This window comes from Saccopteryx bilineata, chromosome 3 (assembly GCF_036850765.1).
Source record: "Saccopteryx bilineata isolate mSacBil1 chromosome 3, mSacBil1_pri_phased_curated, whole genome shotgun sequence".
Classification (NCBI taxonomy): domain Eukaryota; kingdom Metazoa; phylum Chordata; class Mammalia; order Chiroptera; family Emballonuridae; genus Saccopteryx; species Saccopteryx bilineata.
The window spans coordinates 275,936,561-275,956,728 of NC_089492.1; the positions used below are offsets into that span (position 1 = coordinate 275,936,561).

At 53.7% G+C, this 20,168-nt stretch overlaps 1 protein-coding gene across 2 annotated transcripts in view; it reads left to right on the top strand.

Moving 5' to 3' along the window:
- The window catches only part of MYOM3 (myomesin 3), a 52,728-nt gene that overhangs the window by 11,365 nt on the left and 21,195 nt on the right, over window positions 1–20,168 (top strand). For both annotated transcript variants that reach the window (XM_066270100.1, XM_066270102.1), the window contains exons 7-19: window positions 2,239–2,327; window positions 4,172–4,216; window positions 4,691–4,831; window positions 6,305–6,466; window positions 7,100–7,241; window positions 8,762–8,961; window positions 9,674–9,727; window positions 10,117–10,244; window positions 13,134–13,317; window positions 14,959–15,133; window positions 17,678–17,799; window positions 18,132–18,319; window positions 18,573–18,699. In XM_066270100.1, the coding sequence (XP_066126197.1) occupies window positions 2,239–2,327; window positions 4,172–4,216; window positions 4,691–4,831; window positions 6,305–6,466; window positions 7,100–7,241; window positions 8,762–8,961; window positions 9,674–9,727; window positions 10,117–10,244; window positions 13,134–13,317; window positions 14,959–15,133; window positions 17,678–17,799; window positions 18,132–18,319; window positions 18,573–18,699 (1,757 nt within the window). The remainder of the gene's footprint in view (window positions 1–2,238; window positions 2,328–4,171; window positions 4,217–4,690; window positions 4,832–6,304; window positions 6,467–7,099; window positions 7,242–8,761; window positions 8,962–9,673; window positions 9,728–10,116; window positions 10,245–13,133; window positions 13,318–14,958; window positions 15,134–17,677; window positions 17,800–18,131; window positions 18,320–18,572; window positions 18,700–20,168) is intronic.

Genomic DNA, 20,168 nt, shown 5'->3' on the forward strand with positions numbered 1-20,168 from the left:
TCGCTGTCTCTGTTAAATAAAAAAAAATCCATTTGTGGGAAGGATCCTACTCTCACCCCCAGAGATTCAGATTAAGTAGGTCTGGAGTGGGGCCCAGGAATCAGTATGTAACACATACCACCATGCGGTTCAAGTGCCTTGGAATATACACAATGAAGAATGTGGACTCAGGGGCTAGCAGCAAGGACTGAATGCTGAGCTAGGCAAGTGGGGAGAGAAAACACAAATCCTTACACACACACAGACACACACACACAACACAAGTGCAAGGGGAAGCCGTGGAAGGGAGAGTTAGATAGGCATTTCAGAAGATGGTAGGGTTTGTTTTTTTTTTTACCATTTTTTATTTTCAATAAAAGTTCACATGCATTATTATATTAGTTTCAGGTGTATATGCCAGTGATTTGACATTATGTAACTTACTAAGTGATCATCCCGATATATCTGGCACGCATCTGACACCAGGCACCAGTTAGAATATTAACTATATTCCCTATGCTGTCCTTTACTTCTCCAGACTATTCTGTTACAATAGTACTTCTAAATCCCTTCAACTTTTTCACCCACCCCCCAAACCCCCATCCCATTTGGCAACCATCAAAACATTCTCTGCATCTTTGAGTCTGTTTTTATTCTGCTTACTCATTTGTTGTTTAGATTCAATTGTTGATAGTCATGTATTTATTGCCATTTTATTGTTCAAATTTTTAATCTTTTCTTCTTCTTCTTCTTAAAGAAGACCTGTTAACATTTCATATAATAATGGTTTGGCGATGATGAGCTCCTTTAGCTTTTTCTTGTCTGGGAAACTATCTGTCTTTCAATTCTAAATGATATCTTAGCTGGGAAGAGTAATCTTAGGTGTAGGTCATTTGATCACTTCGGTTACATTTCATCACTTTGAATATTTCTTGCCAATCCCTTCTGTCCTGTAAAGTTTCTATTGAGAAGTCAGCTGTCAGTCTTATGGGAGCTCCATTGTAGATAACTAATTGCTTTTCTCTTACTGCTTTTAAGATAGGAGGTTGTGAGTCTTAAGCATGGTTTTGCAGGAAGAAGCCACATGCATGGAGGGAGGTATGAAAACACAGTCCCCAATGTATGCATTATTCATGAGCTGCCACATGTTGAATTCCTTCCAGTGCCAAGCCCTGTGCTTGGCGCTGTACACATTCAATTGACAATGCCCACCACTGTTCTTGCAAGGAGGCATTGTTGCAGGTGAGGAAACAGAGACTACAAGAGGTCAAGAGTCTTGCACAGCTTTCACAGGACAGGGCCTGGGCTTGAGCCAGTTCTCTCCGTATGTGTTCTTCCCGATACACCAAACCCTCCACCTCAACCAACTTGGGCTTCAGAGACACAGAAATGAACAGGACATTGATCGTACCCTCCAGAAGCAATGTAGGGATGCATAAACATAAATACCTGATCATACAATTCTACAGAGGGAGGTGTCCTGTCGGCTGAGTAGTCAAGGAAGTTGTGCAGGCCCAGGGGGGTGCTTATAGAAGCAGATAGGACTGGCCCTTAAAACAGGGATCCTTGCCCTGAGCAGCCAGGAGAAGAAAGGGGCACCAAGGGGCCTCTCTGCTTGCTGATGGGTGCCAGATGTGCCACATTCTGCCTACTACTCTCCTCATCACTAGGTGCCTCTGAGATGGAGCTGGCCTGAGCCTCCACTGGGAACATGACAGTGTTGGCCTGGTTGGAGGGGAGACCTGGGCCTGAGATTGAGAACGTCTGGGCGTCTGGCCCAGCTCTAGCACAGGCTGGCACTGTGTCTCAGACAAGCCCGTGCCCGGTGCCTGCTCCAGGCTTCTGATCTAGAGGTGTTGATGGGGAGGGAGGTCGTGCCTGGGAGAGGGCTTGTCACCTGAAAGCTGGGTTGAATTCCAGTTGCTGTGTGGCCCTGGGGAAGGCACTGAAACTCTCTAATCCTGCAGAGTCAGTAATAATAATCATATTTCCAAAGTACTTTCACCTGAGGTGGGATAGGCTGATGTGATGTCCCCAGTTTCTCAGGGGTGGGCACTGGGGCAGGGAGAGGGCTGTGCCCAGCCCTAAGGCACACACAGGGCTTTCCAGAGGCGGAGCCAGAGCCAGAGCCAGAGCCTAGGGTCCCCAAGCTGAGGCCGTCCGGTTCATCCCCACCCACTGATGGCGATTTGAGTTTCCCGTGGAGCCCAGGAGCCCAGCAGTCTTGGGTGCACCTCTCTCTCTCTCTCTCCTTCTCAGATGCACCATGGAGGATGCAGCCACCTACATGGTGAAGGTGAAGAACACCTATGGCCAGGCCTCCTCCTTTGCCAAAGTCCTTGTCCGCAGTAAGTCCTCCTGTCCCCAAAAGGCCATGCCAGCCCACAGAAAACCTAGGATGAGCAGATGAGGACATGAGCCTGTGGTCAGACTCAAGGAAAGGCCCTGGCACAGGGGTACCGGCCTGGGCTTGGGTGACCAGACAGCCATGGAGTGGCTCACTTCCCCGGGGCCCTTGGAACAAGTGAAGGCTTCACCCTCAGACTGCACAACCTATCCAGCTGTCTTCAAAGATTGTGCTGTCCTGTCGGGTTGGGCTTGGGTACCAACCCAGCTCAGGGCCTCTGGGAGGGTGGCCCGGCCCTCCCTGCCCTACTGAGGGGTCCTCAGGGGGCAAAGGCCAAGCCCTATCAACTCCCCTCCTGACCCCCCCTGCCCCATTTGGGTTCTGGTGCTATTTCCCAGTTTTGCATCTGAAGGTTACCCCAAGGGCACCTTCAAATCAGAACACAAAGCAGGGGAGACGCTCAGGAGTTAGACCCCAGCACACACTCTGGCTCTGCCGCAGACTGGCTGTGTGAGCCTGGAGGGGCTACTTCCCGCCCAGCCTCTCCATCTGCAAAGGGGACTCTCACTACTGCCCTCACACACTCATGCTGATTCGATGAAATGGACTCTCCCTCCCTGACCCCATAACCGGGACAGAGCACAGCTCAGGAGAGAGAAGCTGCATGTACATACGTACACACACACACACACACACACATACACACACACACTCCTTGAGTAGCAGACAAGCTGGAATCCAGCCCCTGCTCCCCACTGCTCAACAGACCTGGTTAAACCATCCTCCACTGTCTTCTCCACACTCTGCCCTCAAAGGCAGCTGTCCCTGCTGCCGGGCCAGGCTGTGTGTGTGGAATTCGAACTGTCCCTATAGGCTGTGCCCAGAGTCAAGCCCAAGGGCAGACATCAGGGCCCAGCCCCCTCTGTCCTTCCATCCCTCGCCTCACTGCCTACCCCCCTCTCCATCAAGGCCAGGAGCTCACGATCCACCAGGTTTCTTCTTGGCCCCCAGACTCCATCCAGCCAGGTCCTTCCTAAGACCATCCACTCATTGCCACGGCCGCCCCTCCCTGCTCTCATCTCCATAGCGTCTGTGGTGGTCCTGGTGGAAGGCCCAGGGCTGGAAGGCAGGAGCTCTGGGTTCTAATCATGAGTCTTCCACTGACTCTGTGTGACCTCGAGCAGCCTTCTGGACCTCTTCCAGGGACCAATGTCATATGACAGCGTCGGGCCAGTTTGCTCATGAGAGGATTAGAATGGTACCAACAGACAGGCTGATTTGAGGGTTGAAGAAGTTAGTAAGTGGCATGTGGTATTTACTATGTGAACAAAAGCGTTCTTACTGTTCTCTGGTGTTCTGTGCCAACATCTCTTAGATTTCACCCTTTAAGCCCCCAGATGGCTTCCTTAGAGCTGCCCCGTCCCCTGACCCCACCAGAAACCCCCAGTCTGACCAGGCTGTACCTCCTGGAGGCTCCGTGACCCTGGCGGTGAGTTAGGGCAGAGGAAGGAAACCACAATTTACTGAGCACCGACTGTATCAGGCTCCGGCCAAGGGCCTTGATCTCGTAAACTCACTCGTTCAGAACCCCAACCCCATCAGCTAGGAAATAGTCCTCATTTTGCTGAGGTACAAACTGAGGCACAGAGGGATGAAAGAACTTTCCCAAAGCCAAAAGGGAGAGCCACTAATAGAGCAGGACTCAAACACACACCTAAGTAAGTAAGTATGTAAATAAATAAATAAATAAATAAATTCACAATCCACACCCAAAGACCACGCTGCCACAATCTGGCAGGAATGTGGATCTGAACCTTCTCAAACTTCATGTGCTCTGCGTTTCAGCTTACCTGGGGAAGGATGCTGGCTTCGATTCGGAGATCTTTAAAAGTAAGAAAGTCAAAGGAGAGATGGGCCTTTGGGCAGAGGGTGTCTGGGACCTCTCGTCGGGCCTCCCCGCTGCCCCCCCCCCGTTAGGATACCGCCATCCATTGCCCACTAAGGAATGTCCTTGTACATTTTGCCTATGAGCTGTTAACATCTGCAGAGGGGTTTCTGAGGGTCCCAGAGCAGCTGCTGAGTTTCCCAGGGGCCAAAACTGAGTGAAAAACAAAGTCAAAAAGGCAAATGGACATGACCTTTGAGTAGTTGCTGTTTCGGCTCATCTGGTCCCACCTAAATAAGTCTCTTCCCTTCCCCCACCCCCAGGACCACGCCCCTTTCCTTGTTAAGACCACCTCAGGAACTGTGACTCCTGATCCAGAGGAGTGGGGACACCTCAGAAGGGTCCTTGCTCACACCTAAGTCCCAGGCTAGGCTGGCAGCCTCTGAAGACTTCTGTCCCAAATTTCTGTTCCCACCCAGGACTAATGTTTGGCCCCAGCGTGGAATTCACATCGGTGCTGAAACCAGTTTTTGCCCATGAGAAGGAACCTTTCTCCCTGACCTGCTTGTTTTCAGAAGATGTATTAGACGCTGAGCAGAACATCCAATGGTTCCGAGACGGTGAGGACCCCCAGTCCTGGTCCCCAGCCTATAGAGGCAGAGATAGAAGACAGGGACAAGAGCCCTGGTCCCATCCCCAACCCTGGGACCCCCTGAAAGAGAAACTCAGCCGTGTTCCTTCCCCAGTTAGTCCAGGCTGAGTTGTGGGTGCTGAAGAGGCAGAGGGAAGCAGAGGGCAGCCAGGTGGGTTCAGATCAAACAGTCACTGAGCACCAGTGCGTCAGGCCCTGTGCCGGGCGCCAGGGCAGGGAGGGAGAGGCACAGACGTGCATGAGCTCGAGGGGCTCTCGGCCTGGGAGGAGGGAGGAAGCCAAGACACAATTGTAGCCACTGCCCGCTGAGAGCCTATGGTCAGGCCCTGGCTCAGGCAGTCGCATCTACAGGATCCTCGTCAGCACCCTAAGAGTAAGTGATGGCATCCAAAGCAACAGAAACAGAAGCCAAGGCCAGGAGACAGGACGGCCAAGGAGTGTCAGGGCAGGTCGTGACAGCTGCATAGGGTTTTCCAGAGTCAGGGTGCGGGTGTCGGTAAATGATCACTACCCATGAGCTGGGAAACCATGGGGGGTGTTCCAGGCAAGGCTGGAGAAGGCTGGCAGATAAGGCAAGAAGAGGTGGCTCAGCCAGGGAGGAGAAGGACCCCCTGCCCCATCTGTGACCAGGCCTGCCGCCAAAGGACAAGGAGTCCAGCCCTCTCCCCTGGCACCAGCAGCTCTGAGCCGAGGGAGGCTGCACCTGCTGGGGACAGGGGCAGAGTGGAGACACGGCGAGGAGCCCTGAGGGACAGCTGCAATAACAGGACTGAGATGCTTTCACAACCTGTAGATCTTCCAGAATAGAGATGCTGACAGCGGGGAGGGGCCTCTGGTGCAACAAAGAGCAGGACAGCCCAACAGTGTGGCCTCGGGGCAGGGCCACTCCCTGAGTCCCAGGGACTCTTGTCAGTAAGATCCCGTCCACTGCGTCCCCCTCTCCTCGCTGACCCCACCCTCCTCACTGACACCCAGGTCTCTCCATGAGCCCCACCCCTTTCCCAAGCCCCCTCAACAAGCACTCCCTCTTTTCATTCAGTTCACTGTCCCACTCCTGGAGCCCCCCCCTCCCGGAGCCCCAGCCCCTTGAATGAGTCCCTGGCCCTCACACGGGGCCCCAGCGCTTCTTTTCACTTCCTCACAGAACCTCCAGCTGCTCACTGAGCCACCAGCCCAACCATTTCCCTACATCCTCACTCCCTGGTTGAGTTTCCAGCCCCTTCCCTGGGCCCTACCCTACACCCCAAGCCTTCTGGAGAGTTCAGCAGTCACCTTGGTAAAGCCCCGGAAGGCACCACCCCTTCCCTGACTCCCCAGCTGAGCCCCAGGCTACAGCCACTCCAGTCCCACCTCTGCCTAGACCCCCCCCCCGAGCATCTATGGGTTCCCAGGTGAGGCCAGGATCCCCTATGAGTTCACACTGGACCCCTCTCCTCCCCAGGGAGGTTAATGAGGTCCTCAGGACGTGGGCAGATCTCCTATGCAGATCGCCAGGCATCCCTGAAGGTGTCCTGCGCCTACAAGGAGGACGAGGGGCTCTACACGGTCCAGGTGGCTTCGCCCTTTGGGACCCGGGAGCAGAGCACCTATGTGTTTGTGAGAGGTGAGCGATGGCAGGCGGGGGGACAGCTGGAGCCTGGAGACCAGGGTTCTGCCCTTGACTCATTGGCTATGGGACTTTGGGCAAATCTCCTTCTCCTTGGGACCTCAGTTTCCCTGCTATAAATGAGGGTGTTGGCTCAGAGTCTCTCTAAGAATCTCTACGGCCTTCTATGACCCTCCAAAGAACACAGCCCGACAGTCTCAGACTTGGTGGAAGCTAGGGAGGGAGGGCTAAGCGCTGGTATGATTCCAGTCTCTGGTTCATTTCTGCCTCTGGGCTTTGTCACTTCCCAGGTGGAGTGACCTTAGGCAAGTCACTTTTCCCCCGTGAGACTCAGTTTCCCCACCTACAAAAGGAGAGTTGCTCTGAGGCTCAGAGATTAATGATGCCAATTGTTCGGGGGTGTGGTGTAGGTGGGCCCCTAATAAATGGTGCGCCCACCACCCCAGATGCTGTTGTTTAAAAGGAGAAAGCTATTATTCAAGTGCCGATCTCCAAGATCAACACTGAGTCCCTGAGTGGTTAACAAGGAGAGCATGTTGGGCGGGAACGGGAGGGAGCAGCTGCCCAGCGGACAGGGCCTGGAAGAGCCTCCGCACTCCCCTCTCTTCCCACCCCCGCCCTGGGTTTCAGATGCCCCAGCAGAGAAGCCAGGGGCCCCAGGCTCCCCACTGAATGTCCTGTGCCTGGATGTGAACAGAGACTGCCTCATCCTGACCTGGACCCCGCCCAGTGACACCCGGGGCAGCCCCATCACTGGCTACTCCATTGAGCGGTGAGTCAGCCCCTTGAATGACAGAGTCCCTGAGGGGTAGCCCTCTGCCTGGTTGTGAAGACAACAATGGGGCCACAGGAAACAGGAGGCCCCATGCCTAGTCTCAGAACAGGGCAGGAGGTCAACTGAATTGTAGACTTTAGGGGCAATAAAAGGGTGTTCACGGGTACGTAGCATTCCAGCACCGGAGGCAGCCACCGCCCTCTGGACCGTGTACAGCAGGAGCTGGCCCGGGGAGGGCAAACACTCAGTGCCTGAAACCGGAGCACGTGTGTATGTGTACATGTTGGCTACCTCCCCCGTGAGTGATAGACAGCTGGGACCCCAGAGGGAGGGGGCACACCAGGAAGGGGAAGGCCAGGGACACCCCGCTCCCTTTGGTGCTGCCAGCTCAGAGGCCCAAGTGGGAGGCCACACGTAATTCTGTCACTGGCAAGGTTGGAAGACCATGTACCTGGAACTTCGTGCTTATCTCAGTGAATCCTTCCAACAACCCCTATCTAAGGGGGACGGGGACTCTCTAGCACCCCATTCTATAGATGAGGAAACTGGGATGCATGGGGCAATGACTTTGCCCAAAGTCACATCACTCATTAGTGGTAGAATCAGGATTTGGACCCACATGTGACCACTGCCACATCCCACCAGTAATGTGTACTGTGATATGACCTGAGGACAGTGGTCCCCAGAGGGCTCAGAGAACCCAGATTCTGTGGGTCAGTCTGAATGCATGACAGGAGTGGGCAGCCCTCGAGTGAAAGCCTAACTCCACTACTCACTGTGTGACCTTGGGCAAGTCACTTCACTCCCTGAGCGGCGGGTCCCCATGTGTGCAGTGAAGGGAACCGCACCTAACTCTGGGGACTGTTGGGCTTCAGTGAGGTGATGGATGAGAAGGGCACAGCACAGTGCCAGGCACACAGGAAAGCTCCGTGAAGGGCGTGGAAAGTTCCATCATGGGAGGTGGAGGGTGGCCCTAACTTCCTGGGGGCCCGAGCTTGGAGCCAGATTTTTATTTTATTTTATTTTTTTTATTTTTTACAGAGACAGAGAGTGAGTTAGAGAGAGGGACAGACAGGGACAGACAGACAAGAACGGAGAGAGATGAGAAGCATCAATCATTAGTTTTTCATTGCGCGTTGCAACACCTTAGTTGTTCATTGATTGCTTTCTCACATGTGCCTTGACCATGGGCCTTCAGCAGACTGAGTAACCCCTTGCTCGAGCCAGCAACCTTGGGTTCAAGCTGGTGGACTTTTGCTCAAACCAGATGAGTCCGCACTCAAGCTGGCGACCTTGGGGTCTCGAACCCGGGTCCTCCGTATCCCAGTCTGACACTCTATCCACTGCGCCACCGCCTGGTCAGGCTGGAGCCAGATTTTTAAGTGGAAAGCAGGACTTTAATTAGCCGAGGCAAGCTGGGTAGGCAGCCCAGGATGGGGAACTGGCCCTGGTTGAGGCTCAGACTGGGAAGGTATGAGTCATGGGCAGGAGCTGAATCCGGGGCGTCTCTCCCACAGGTGCCAGGGCGAGTCTGGGCAATGGGTATCCTGCCATGAAGCCCCCGGCGGGACCTGTCGGTGCCCAATCCAAGGCCTCATCACAGGCCAGAGCTATGGATTCCGGGTGAGAGCCATCAACAAAGCAGGCAGCAGCCTGCCCTCCAAGGCCTCAGAACCGGTTGTCATGGGTGACCACGAGGAAGCCCGGAGGCAGACAGGTGCGTACAAAAGCCCTGAAGGGACCGTATACTCAGGCCTGTCTCACATAAGAGACAGGTGGCTCAGCCCCCGCTCCAAGCCCTATTCCAGGGGGGAGACACAGCCCAGCCCTTGGGAACCTCTAATCTGATGGAGGAGACACAGACTCAGGCACCTCTAGTCTGTGGAGGGAGATACAGGGCACCCTTAGGAACCTCTGGCTAGAGGGGGCCGGTACAGCTAGTCTGATGGAAGAAACACAAACCGGCCCACAGGAGCTGCTGGGCTGAGGACCCCCCACCTTCTACAGAGCTCTTAATCTGAAGGAGGAAAGCAGCCTGCCTCAGGGCCCCTGGCTGGGGGGAGTGAGAGGACACAGCCCTCTCGGCCCAGAGGAGTCGACCTGGCCTAGGTGTGCCTCCCAGCTCCACCGCGCCCTGGGCATCTGACCCCAGGCACACCGCCTCTCCTCTCTGTCTTCATTTGTCCCAAGAGGACAGAGCATCACTCAAGGTCCAGCGCAGCAGTGATCCACCGTGGACCCTTGAGAATGCTGGGGCCCAGGGAGGACCTGCCTGAGGTCACACAATGAGGGGCTGAGAGGCCAAGGCCAGGAACGGGGAGAGGAATCAGCACCCAGAGAAGGGCAGGTCCTGCCCGGACCATCCTGACGGGGCCCCCACATACCCTGCACCCCTACTTCTCCCCCACTTGCTCCATTCTCCATCCTAGAGATCCCCTTTGATCTGGGAAGCAAGATCGTGGTCAGCACAGATGATTTTGAAGGTACGTGAGAACCTCCTGACACCTTGCCTCAAGACTCAAGCCCCCTTTATGGTTCTGGAAACGCTGGTACACGAAGTGTCAAAGAGATGGACCCTTACCTGTCCAGGATGTGGGGAGGCCAGGGTGCGAGGGGTCCAGCTGGGGGAGCCAGAGCTCTCAGGTGATCAGATGAGTGTGGCCTGCCTTCCTATGTCCCTCGGAAAGAGGGTGGAAAGTCTGAACAGGGCAGTAGGAATCCTGCGTTCTGGCCCCAGCTCGGCCCAGCCTTGCTGCGTGACTTGAAGCAAGCCCTCTCTGGGCTCCAGTTTCCTTCTCTATGAAATGAGGGGCTGAGATTAGTGGTCTCTGAGGGTCCACTCATCGCTGCGCCTGGTTGACTCTGATTCCAGACTTTGTAACCATCCCCTCACCCCCGACCAATGTCCACGCCAGCGAAATCCGGGAGGCCTACGTGGTTCTGGGCTGGGAGGAGCCGAGACCCCGAGGCAGAGCTCCGCTGACATACTCCCTGGAGAAGGTAGGGAGACCCGAGGCCCGAGACCCCAGGCTAGTCTGAGAAATAGACCTGGGACCAGGGTTGTGGGGAAGTTCAGGGAAACGCTGAGAGACCCCAGCAAGGCAGTGCCCCCCAGGGTGGGGGCCTTCAGAGCACAGAAGAGAGTTCACTGGGCAGGACTGCACAGAGGCAGCGGGATGGGTTAAATGACCTTTTGAGGTCGCTTCCGGCCCTGAGAGGCCACTTTCTAATGGCATTCCTTGAGGCTATTCATGGAAATACACAAAATTAAAAGACATAGACAATAACAATAGGAAGATCCACTATTCCCTGGTCCCTCCCTGCCCCAAGTCTGGCTGGCATCAGGCCACACACCAGGTCAAACACCTCTTCACGGCCAGAACCATGATGGGAGGGAAGCTAGGCTGGTCCCCGCCCAAAAGGGTCATGACCGGTGGCACTCACAGGGCATGGGGTGGGGTGTGTACCAGGAGGTGGCTCTCACTGGGGACAGAGCGGGGGCCGATGTCTGGCGGGGGGCAGCTCTGTGGAGTGGATGTCACTGTGGAGAAGAGGCAGTGTGGCTGTGTGAAGAGACTGCTGCTGGGTGAGCCGGTTTCCTCACTTCTCTGAAGCTCAGCTTCCTCCAGCACAGACCGGACAGCCTGCCCCGGGAGGCTGAAATAAGTCTCAGCATGCAGCCAGGGCCAGCAGCCCTGGGCCCGTAAACGTTTCCCGAGCTGATGCTCTTGACCCTGGCACATAGAAGGTGGACAGTCGGGGTTAGTGAGTCAATGAGTAGAAACGTTCCAGAGAGCCATCTCAGACTCTGGTTATCCACACGGGTCTCTCTCTGCACACTCACAGGTGATCCTACTTTTCCAACACAGGAAAGCTATATATAATAATTGAAGATTTGTTCTGTGAGGCTATAGAGCAGGGGTCTCCAAACTTTTTACACAGGGGGCCAGTTCACTGTCCCTCAGACCGTTGGAGGGCCATCACATACAGTGCTCCTCTCACTGACCACCAGTGAAAGAGATGCCCCTTCTGGAAGTGCAGCAGGGGCCAGATAAATGGCCTCAGGGGGCCACATGCGGCCTGCAGGCCGTAGTTTGGGGACGCCTGCTGTAGAGTATCATGGTTAAGACTTTGGGGTTGGGGCCCTGGCCGGTTGGTTCAGTGGTAGAGCGTCGGCCTGGCGTGTGGGGGACCCGGGTTCGATTCCCGGCCAGAGCACATAGGAGAAGCGCCCATTTGCTTCTCCACCCCCCCTCTCCTTCCTCTCTGTCTCTCTCTTCCCCTCCCACAGCCAAGGCTCCATTGGAGCAAAGATGGCCCGGGCGCTGGGGATGGCTCCTTGGCCTCTGCCCCAGGCGCTAGAGTGGCTCTGGTCGCGACAGAGCAATGCCCCGGAGGGGCAGAGCATCGCCCCCTGGTGGGCAGAGTGTCGCCCCTGGTGGGCGTGCCGGGTGGATCCCGGTCGGGCGCATGCGGGATACCAAAAAAAAAAAAAAAAAAAGACTTTGGGGTTGGACTGCCTGGGTTCAAATCTTATATCTGCTATTTACTAGCTCTGTGACCTTGGGCAAGTTATTTAGTCTCTCTGTACCTCAGTTTCTTCTTCTGTATAATAGAGATGATCATTGTATACACCACAGGGGGTCAATATTTGGATCATTTGAATTGAAGCACAGGAACTTAGAACAGAATCCAGCACACAAGTGCTCAGTAATGTTCACTGGGGTTGATAGCGATTCCTTGGCCTAACTGGGTTTTAGGCCCCTAGCAGCCGAGCGTGCCTTGGGGGAGGGGAGAAGCTCAGAGAAGGCAGGGTCAGCGGGTACCCTGGTGCTTCTAGGTCTTAACCAGACCCAGCAGAGTGGCCTCTGGGTGCCTTGCCACCTTGCATGACCTTCGGCTCTTCACCCTCTATCTGTCCCGAGATGCAGAATTTGTGGCTGCCTTTGGGGCCCTGAGGCTGTGGAGCCTGAGCAAGTCTGGGGACACCCACACCTGAGCTTAAATGACAAATGCACAAGCTATTAGATGCATGACTTTCTGCCAAGTTACCAAAACTCCCCGAGGATGTCAACACCTACCTTGCAGGGTTATTGTGAGAATTCATCCATTTACTCATTTATTTGTCCTGCAAACATGGATTGGGCACCTCCCACGTGCCGGCACTGTTCTTGGCCCTGGTACAGACAACAGTCCTTGCCTCTGGAGCTGACATTCGAGCAGGGGGTGGAGACCAATGACAAACAAGATACAGGAGTAACATAGTTAGCGGCAGCGCTAAAGAGAAAGACGCAAAGCAGGAAGGGGATTCAAAGTGTTGAGAGGAGAGGCTGCTGACACTAGATACAGGGCTGGGGAGGCCTCCTTAAGAAGTTGAGGTTTGAATAAGGGCCTAAAGAAATTGAAGAGCCAGCCAAGAAATTTCTAGGAGAAGAACACTGCGGGGGTGGGGCGTAGCAAGTGCAAAGACCCAGAGGTGGGGGCCTGACACCACCAAGGAGGAGCAGGGGGCACGGAGCCATGGCGGGTGGACAGAAGGAGCATGGGATGTAGCAAGGGTCAGGCCCTAGAGAAGCTTTCTCTCTAAGGGAGGTGTGGGGCTTGGGAGGGTTCGGGGCAGACCAGGACATGGTCTGACATTTGTTGATAGAAGATCTCTCAGCTTTGGTGTGGGGGCAAGCTCCAGGGTCAAGCTCTGGACACGTTGAATGTGAGACGCTCAGTAAGCATCCAGGTAGAGATGGCGAGGAGGCAGGTAGATCCAAGCCCAGGTGTTCATGGGCAGCCTTGGCCGGGATGAAAGTTAATGAGCCTGTGTGGGAATCGGCCAGCACAGTGCCAGGGTCAGGCAGCTGCTTCACCAATGCGAGTTTCTCTCCTCTATCACAGTCGGTCATAGGCAGTGGCACCTGGGAGGTCATCAGCACAGAAACTCCTGTGACGTCCCCAAGATTCGCACTTCTGGATCTGGAGAAAGGGAAGTCGTATGTCTTCAGAGTGCGAGCAATGAACCAGTATGGCTTGAGCGACCCCTCAGAGCCCAGCGAGCCCATCGCCTTGAGGGGGAAGCCAGGTACCCGTGTGATGTGCAGTGATTTTCAACCTTTTTTGAGCCACGGCACATTTTTTACATTTACAAAATCCTGGGGCACACCACCTACCAAAATGACACAAAATGACACTCTAACACAGTACATATTATAAATATAGTTAATAATATAGTTTCTAAATGTATTTATACTCACACCTGACCATGTCTCACGGCACACTAGTGTGCCGTGGCACACTGGTTGAAAAACACTGAGAGGACGGGGACAGGGCAGGCTGTCAGCATTCAAGGCGCAGGACCCCAGGGTTACAGGGGCAGAGCAGTGCCCGTTTCCCTGTCCCTGACAGCTCCTACTACCACAAAGCTAAAAAGCAACATGACCTCAGGCCTGTTAGGACATCAGAAATCACATTTCTCTGGGCAGGAGTCTCAGTCTCATAGAAGTACAGACATTTTTTTCTCTAACAGCAATTCATAGCTTGCAGAATCCAGCTGGGCCCAGTATAGGTGTTGAGTGTGACCATGTGGTCCCTTAGTTCTAAAGGTCTCCAACCTGCACCCACACCTGCCTCCTGAGCAAGCCTCCTGCCTCCTCCTTGGAGCAGGCTAAGCTGTCCCCTCCCCCTGAGCCCTGGCTCACCTGGTAGGACACCACCTCTCATCTTCAGCACAGCAAGTGCCTGGGCAAGTTTCAGAGCTGCAAACCTTGATGTCCTCACCCGCCAAATGAATATATATATTCATGACAAGTATGAATGGGTTGCTGGGCAAGTGGTGCTTTTCTTTCATTCTGGTCCAGAATTCACTGGGGTCTGGCCAGTGAGTAGCTTGTGACTGCATGTGGGCTGTCTCTGGACCACAAGTCAGGCTTAGGGCAAGGTTTGTGTACAATTCAAAAAGGGACGGGAGAGGAAAAGATGGGAGGGGAGGCGTTGGGAGGAAAGAGGAGGAAAAAGAAAAGGTAGTTACTTGTATTCTAAAAGTAAAATTATGTTAAAATGGGAAAATATCGAAAAAAAGCAAAAGTGTGAGAGAAGAAGGAAGAAGGGAAGTAAGAGAGGAGTGAATTGAGAAACTGAGAGAGAGAAAAGAATGCCCCCGCATAATTCCACTGCCCAGGGGTAACTACTGTGGGCATCACTTATCCTTCCATGTATCCAGCATCCATCCATCTTTCCATCCACCCACCCTTCCATTCATTCATCCATTCATCTGCCTATTCATTCACCCATCCAATCACTCATCAATCCATCCGTCTGTCTATTTAGCAATGCATGGAAGTCCCTACCTCAAGGAGCTTAGGCTCAGAAAGCCATGAAAGTTAGTAGAGACATTTCAAGGAAAGAAAATCAAGTTTCCTAGAGATTGAAGATAAACTGCAGATTTGGTGATCCCTAAGTGAGAGAGAATAATTGTAAGGATTAATGAATGGGAGCTTTTAGTGAGGAAGTGAAGATGTTTGGAGGTAAGAGGGGATAGGACTTTTACAATACAAGAGTCTGGGGCACCTCTGACACAGGAAAGAGTTGCCCAAAGCCCCAGGGCACATCTGGAATCCACCTTCCACCACTGATTACTGTGGGGGCCCCTCCCTGCCTCTCACACACCCCATGTGAGCACCCTGTAATTGGGCACCCTTACTCAGACCACGTTTCTGTTTTTTAGCTACTCTCCCTCCTCCAGCTCGAGTTCAAGCTTTCCGAGACACGCAGACCTCTATCTCCCTGACCTGGGAGCCCATGGAGGAAGACCCAGAGCTCCTGGGTTATTACATCTACTCCCGGCAGGCAGGGTCGTCCGAGTGGCAAACGGTTAACAACAAACCCATCCAGGGCAACAAGTGAGTCTGCCCCACCCCTTCCTGCACCAGGGCATCCTCCAAGGAGGGACCGTAGTGATAACGAAGCCCACCATTTCACACTATGATGCTGGGCACTGGGCACTGTTCTAAGCTCTTTTGAGACATTACGTCATTTAATTCTCACGGCAATCCTGTGATCTTTGGACTAATATTTTTAATTTCGCTGTACAAGTGAAGAAACTGAGGCACAGAGCGGTTAAGTCACTTACCAGAACTCCCTTGGTTGGTAAGTGGAAGAACTGGAACCCCACCCAGATGGCCTTTTTCAGCAAACGCTTGCTGAGGACATCCTGTTTGCAGATAGGGGTGACTAACTAGGTCTCATCCTTCTAGGAGCTTAGAGAGAGGGGGGTGGTGCAGGGCAACAGTGGCTTCAGGAGCAGGGAAGCCTGGGTTCAGACTCCGCACCCATCCCCCACATGCCTGGTGCCTCTGCTCAGAGACTCACCCCCTCTGAGCCACTCAGACTCCAGTCCTCCTGCCTTTTCAACTCCTGCTCCCCTCCGTGGCGCCATCCTCACCTCACTGGCGGAGGCCCAGCCTGGGTCTTTGCAGGCACGAAGCCTTGAGGCTTCTGGGCTCCCAAGTTCTCTCCGTTGTGAGGCTCTGTGGGATAAGGAGCTCAGTAGTCACACCTGCCCCCTCCCTTTCCACCAGAGGACTGGACAGGCCCTGTGCACACCTGGCTGGGCTCCTCTCGCCCTGGGCCACAAGCCTAGAGACCGTCTTATCCAGAAAAGGCAACAGGAGTTTGTGTCCCTCTGGTCCTCGGCACTTCACAGTCAGCTGCAGGAGGTCACCCATAATTTGTTATGCTTCAGTTTCCAAATCGGGTGTTTGACAAATTAGCTCAGAATCCGGTTGTCCCTGGAATAACATCTCCCCCTCCCCCACTTGCCCTGAGTGTCCTTCCCTGAGGAGGGGCAGGGGTTGAAGGAAAGTTACGTGACAGGTGTGACATGCCTGGGGAACGAGTTACACATGGGGGATGGCACACTCCTCTGGAATGTTCAGAGAACTCACTGCACACAGGCAGGTGGCCGATTACAGGGGTCACGGCTGGAACGAGACTGCACACCACTGCCCAGGAGAACTGCCAAGGGCAATGGCGTGAGACAGCTCAGTTGGGCTGTGTGCCATAACTCTGGGCCCACAGAACATGACACTTAGGAGATGGTCAAATACTGTCTGAATGGATGGATGGATGGATGGATGGATGGGATGGGTGGATGGATGGATGGATATATAGATGGATGGATGTATAGATGGATGGATGGATGGATGGATGGATGGATGGATGGATGGATGGATGACTGGATGGATGGATGGGTGGGTGGGTGGGCAGTTGGATGGATGACTGGATGGATGGGTGGGTGGGTGGATGTATATAATGGCACTGTGCGGGACTCAGGAGACCTGGGTTTGGTCCAGCTGTGTTCCCGATAGGCTGTGTGCTCTTGGCACACTTCTTCCCTTCTGGGGGGACTTTTCCAACATATCAAATGAAGAAATGGGATAGTTTGATGCTTAAGGGCCCCTCCAACATTCAAGTTCATCCTCATCTCCAGACCAGGGGTAAGCCACAGTACCTTCCTTAGAGGGTGTTACGACGCATACTTGGGGTTTACATAGATTCTATGAAAACTAAGTGCTAGACAAGTGCACATTATTGTCACTGTTGTCGTTCATTGTCACAAGGCTAGTGCGGTGAGTCCCCCAGCCTCTCACCCTGCCGTGGGTGCCTCCGGCCCCTCACAAAGCCATATTGCCCGTCAGATCCGTGTGTCCCCAAGCAGCCAGCAACACCTGATTTAAGTCCTTAGGGCTCCTCAAGGTCAGACTCCCAGTAGAACAAGATTTGCTACAGGAAAATGTTGATAAATGACAAAGGAGAAAGAGGTGCACAATTAGGGTTTAAAAGAAGAAACAGAATGAGCTTCCAGCTGGTGTCCTTCCAGCATATTCACATTTTAATGGCAGGCTCTAGAAGAGTCACATCCTTTAAAATCATTTTTTTCTAGTTTTATTGAGAAATAATTAACATGCATCCCTGTATAATGTGTACAACATGATGATTTGATTTACATATACTGTGAAGTGATTATCATAACAAGTTTAGTTAACATCCATTATCATAGAGTTACAATAATAAGAAAAGAAATTTCTCCTTGTGATGAGAACTCTCCGGAGCTACCAACAGCTTCCCATGAGTCACCCAGCAGCGTTGACTGTGGTCACCATGCTGTACATCACACCCTAGTACTTATTTATCCTATAACTGGAAGGTTGTACCTTTTGACCATCTTCCTCCAAACTTTAAAATCTTAAAGACTTCACCCCCACACACACACCCTGGTGCACACAGCCCTTTGGGGGCAAGGGCAATATCTCTAGGTAAGAACTGGCCTGGAACCCTCAAATCCTACCAGGCTGGTGACCCTGTACCCCACAAGATTGTTCTAGAAAGTTCAGAGATGTCTGCAAGCTGTTTGGCCATCTGCGAATACTGCGTTTCTCTCCCAGGTTTACGGTTCCTGGGCTGAGGACGGGGAAGGAGTATGAGTTTTGTGTCAGGTCCGTCAGCGAGGCCGGCGTAGGGGAGAGCTCGGCGGCCACCGAGCCCATCAGGGTCAAGCAGGCTCTGGGTAAGTCCGAGGAGCAGATCCAGCCTGCAAGAGTCTGGGGGCAGCTCTGGGCTGGGAAGAAAGCAGGGGCTTACAGACCACATCATGGAGGGTCCAAACCCAGGGGCCAATGGGATAAGCCCCCTCAAAGGGAGCTGGTGGTCACCCTCCCTGACCACCCTTTCCTTTGGGAAGGAAGTAGCAATGGCCTCAGGCCCTCCCAGGGGCAAAGTCAGGGTCACTGGCAGGCACCTCTGGCAAAGTTAGCACCCACTGGGGGAGGCTTGGTGGTTCCTCAGGGCCTGTAAGTACATAGTAAATGCCCCTGGCCTCACCCCGTTGGCCCCCCATAGCTACACCATCTGCCCCATATGACTTCATCCTTCTGAGCTGCGGGAAAAATGAAATGGTCATTGGATGGAAACCCCCCAAGCGCCGTGGAGGTGGCAAGATCCTGGGCTACTTCCCGGACCAGCACGACTCAGAGGAGCTGGACTGGCACCCGGTCAACCAGCAGCCTGTCCCCACCCAGGTCTGCAAGGTAAGGCTGGCATGTGGCCACCCCACTGGGACCCTGACTTGTGCGGTTGAGTCACGACCAGAGGCTCTGAGACTAAGAGAGGCCTCAGGCACCTGGCCTTGACGTTCCAGCTAACTTCCAAGCGCAGACCCACTTGGCCCATCGTGTTTAAAGCCCCCACGGACTTCTCGCTCTGAACCTCTCTCCCCACTGCTGTACCTCTGCTCCTTCCTCCCCGGCCTTGGTTTTCACTATGTCCTTTCTGCTCTTCAAGGTCAGCAACCTTTGTGAAGGCCACTTCTATGAGTTCCGTGCCCGGGCGGCAAATTGGGCAGGTGTTGGTGAGCTGTCAGCGCCCAGCAGCCTGTTTGAGTGCAAAGAGTGGACGATGCCCCAGCCAGGTGAGAGGCCCGGAGGTGCTGGACCTCTGCAGCCCCGCCCTCCCCCAATCTAACCAATGAGATGACTGCTGCCGAGCTCTCTGTGCACTCACATTTGCTCATTGGTCCTAAACAGCAGACCCCTGACCCTTTCCACCAAGGACCCTGTAATCTCTGACACAGTCTTTTTTATTTATTTTTATTTTTTTTGTATTTTTCTGAAGCTGGAAATGGGGAGAGACAGTCAGACAGACTCCCGCATGTGCCCAAGCGGGATCCACCCGGCACACCCACCAGGGGCGACGCTCTGCCCACCAGGGGGTGATGCTCTGCCCCTCCAGGGCGTCGCTCTGCCACAACCTGAGCCACTCTAGCGCCTGGGGCAGAGGCCAAGGAGCCATCCCCAGCGCCCGGGCCATCTTTGCTCCAATGGAGCCTTGGCTGCGGGAGGGGAAGAGAGAGACAGAGAGGAAGGGGGGGTGGAGAAGCAAATGGGCGCTTTTCCTATGTGCCCTGGCCGGGAATCGAACCCGGGTCCCCCACATGCCAGGCCGACGCTCTACCGCTGAGCCAACCGGCCAGGGCCCTTTATTATTATTATTATTAAGTGAGAGGCAGGAAGCAGGGTGGCAGAGACAGACTCTCGCATGTACCCCAACTGGGATCCACCAGGCAAGCCCCCTACAGGGTGATGCTCTGCCCATCTGGAGTAGCTGCTCTGTTGCTCTGCAACCGAGCTATTTCAGCACCTGAAGCAAGGACATGGAGCCATCCTCAGCACTCAGGGCCAAATTGCTTGAACCATTTGAGTCATGGTTGCGGGAGGGGAGGAGAGAGAGAAAGAGAGGAAAAGAAGGAAGAGGAGGGAGGGGTGAGGAAGTTGATGGTCACTTCTTCTGTATACCCTGACCGGAAATTGAATCCAGGACTTCCACATGCTGGGCCGATGCTCTACCGCTGAGCCAACCAGCCAGGGACTGACACAGACAGTCTTAGTGCTCCCTTAAAGGACCCCTGACCTTGACCATCAACTGGCCCTGTACCCCAACACAAACTATCTTCTAGTGCAACACATCACCTAACCTCTGATTCTGGCCACAGATTGATCTCAAACCACGAAAGCGGACTGCTAGGATGACCAACTCGTCCCAGTTTGCCCAGTTTGATTTTACTGCTGAAAGTCCTGGACAAACAAGGAGGGCTGGTCACCCTACGTACCACTCCCACAGCCCTGTTAGCTTCCTCACAAATGAGCCCCTCACCTGCCCCCAGGAAGGATCACAACCCTCCACCGTTCTGTTCAGCTCAGTTCTGTTTTCTACACAAAACCTTTACCTGATTGGCAGATAATTAGTATGTGTGATGCTTTAGTCAACAATTATAAACAACTAATATTTACTGGGTATTACACATTCCATAAATTATGTCATTAATGCTCACAACGCCACTATATTATAAGAACTATTATTATCCCCATTTTACAGATGAGA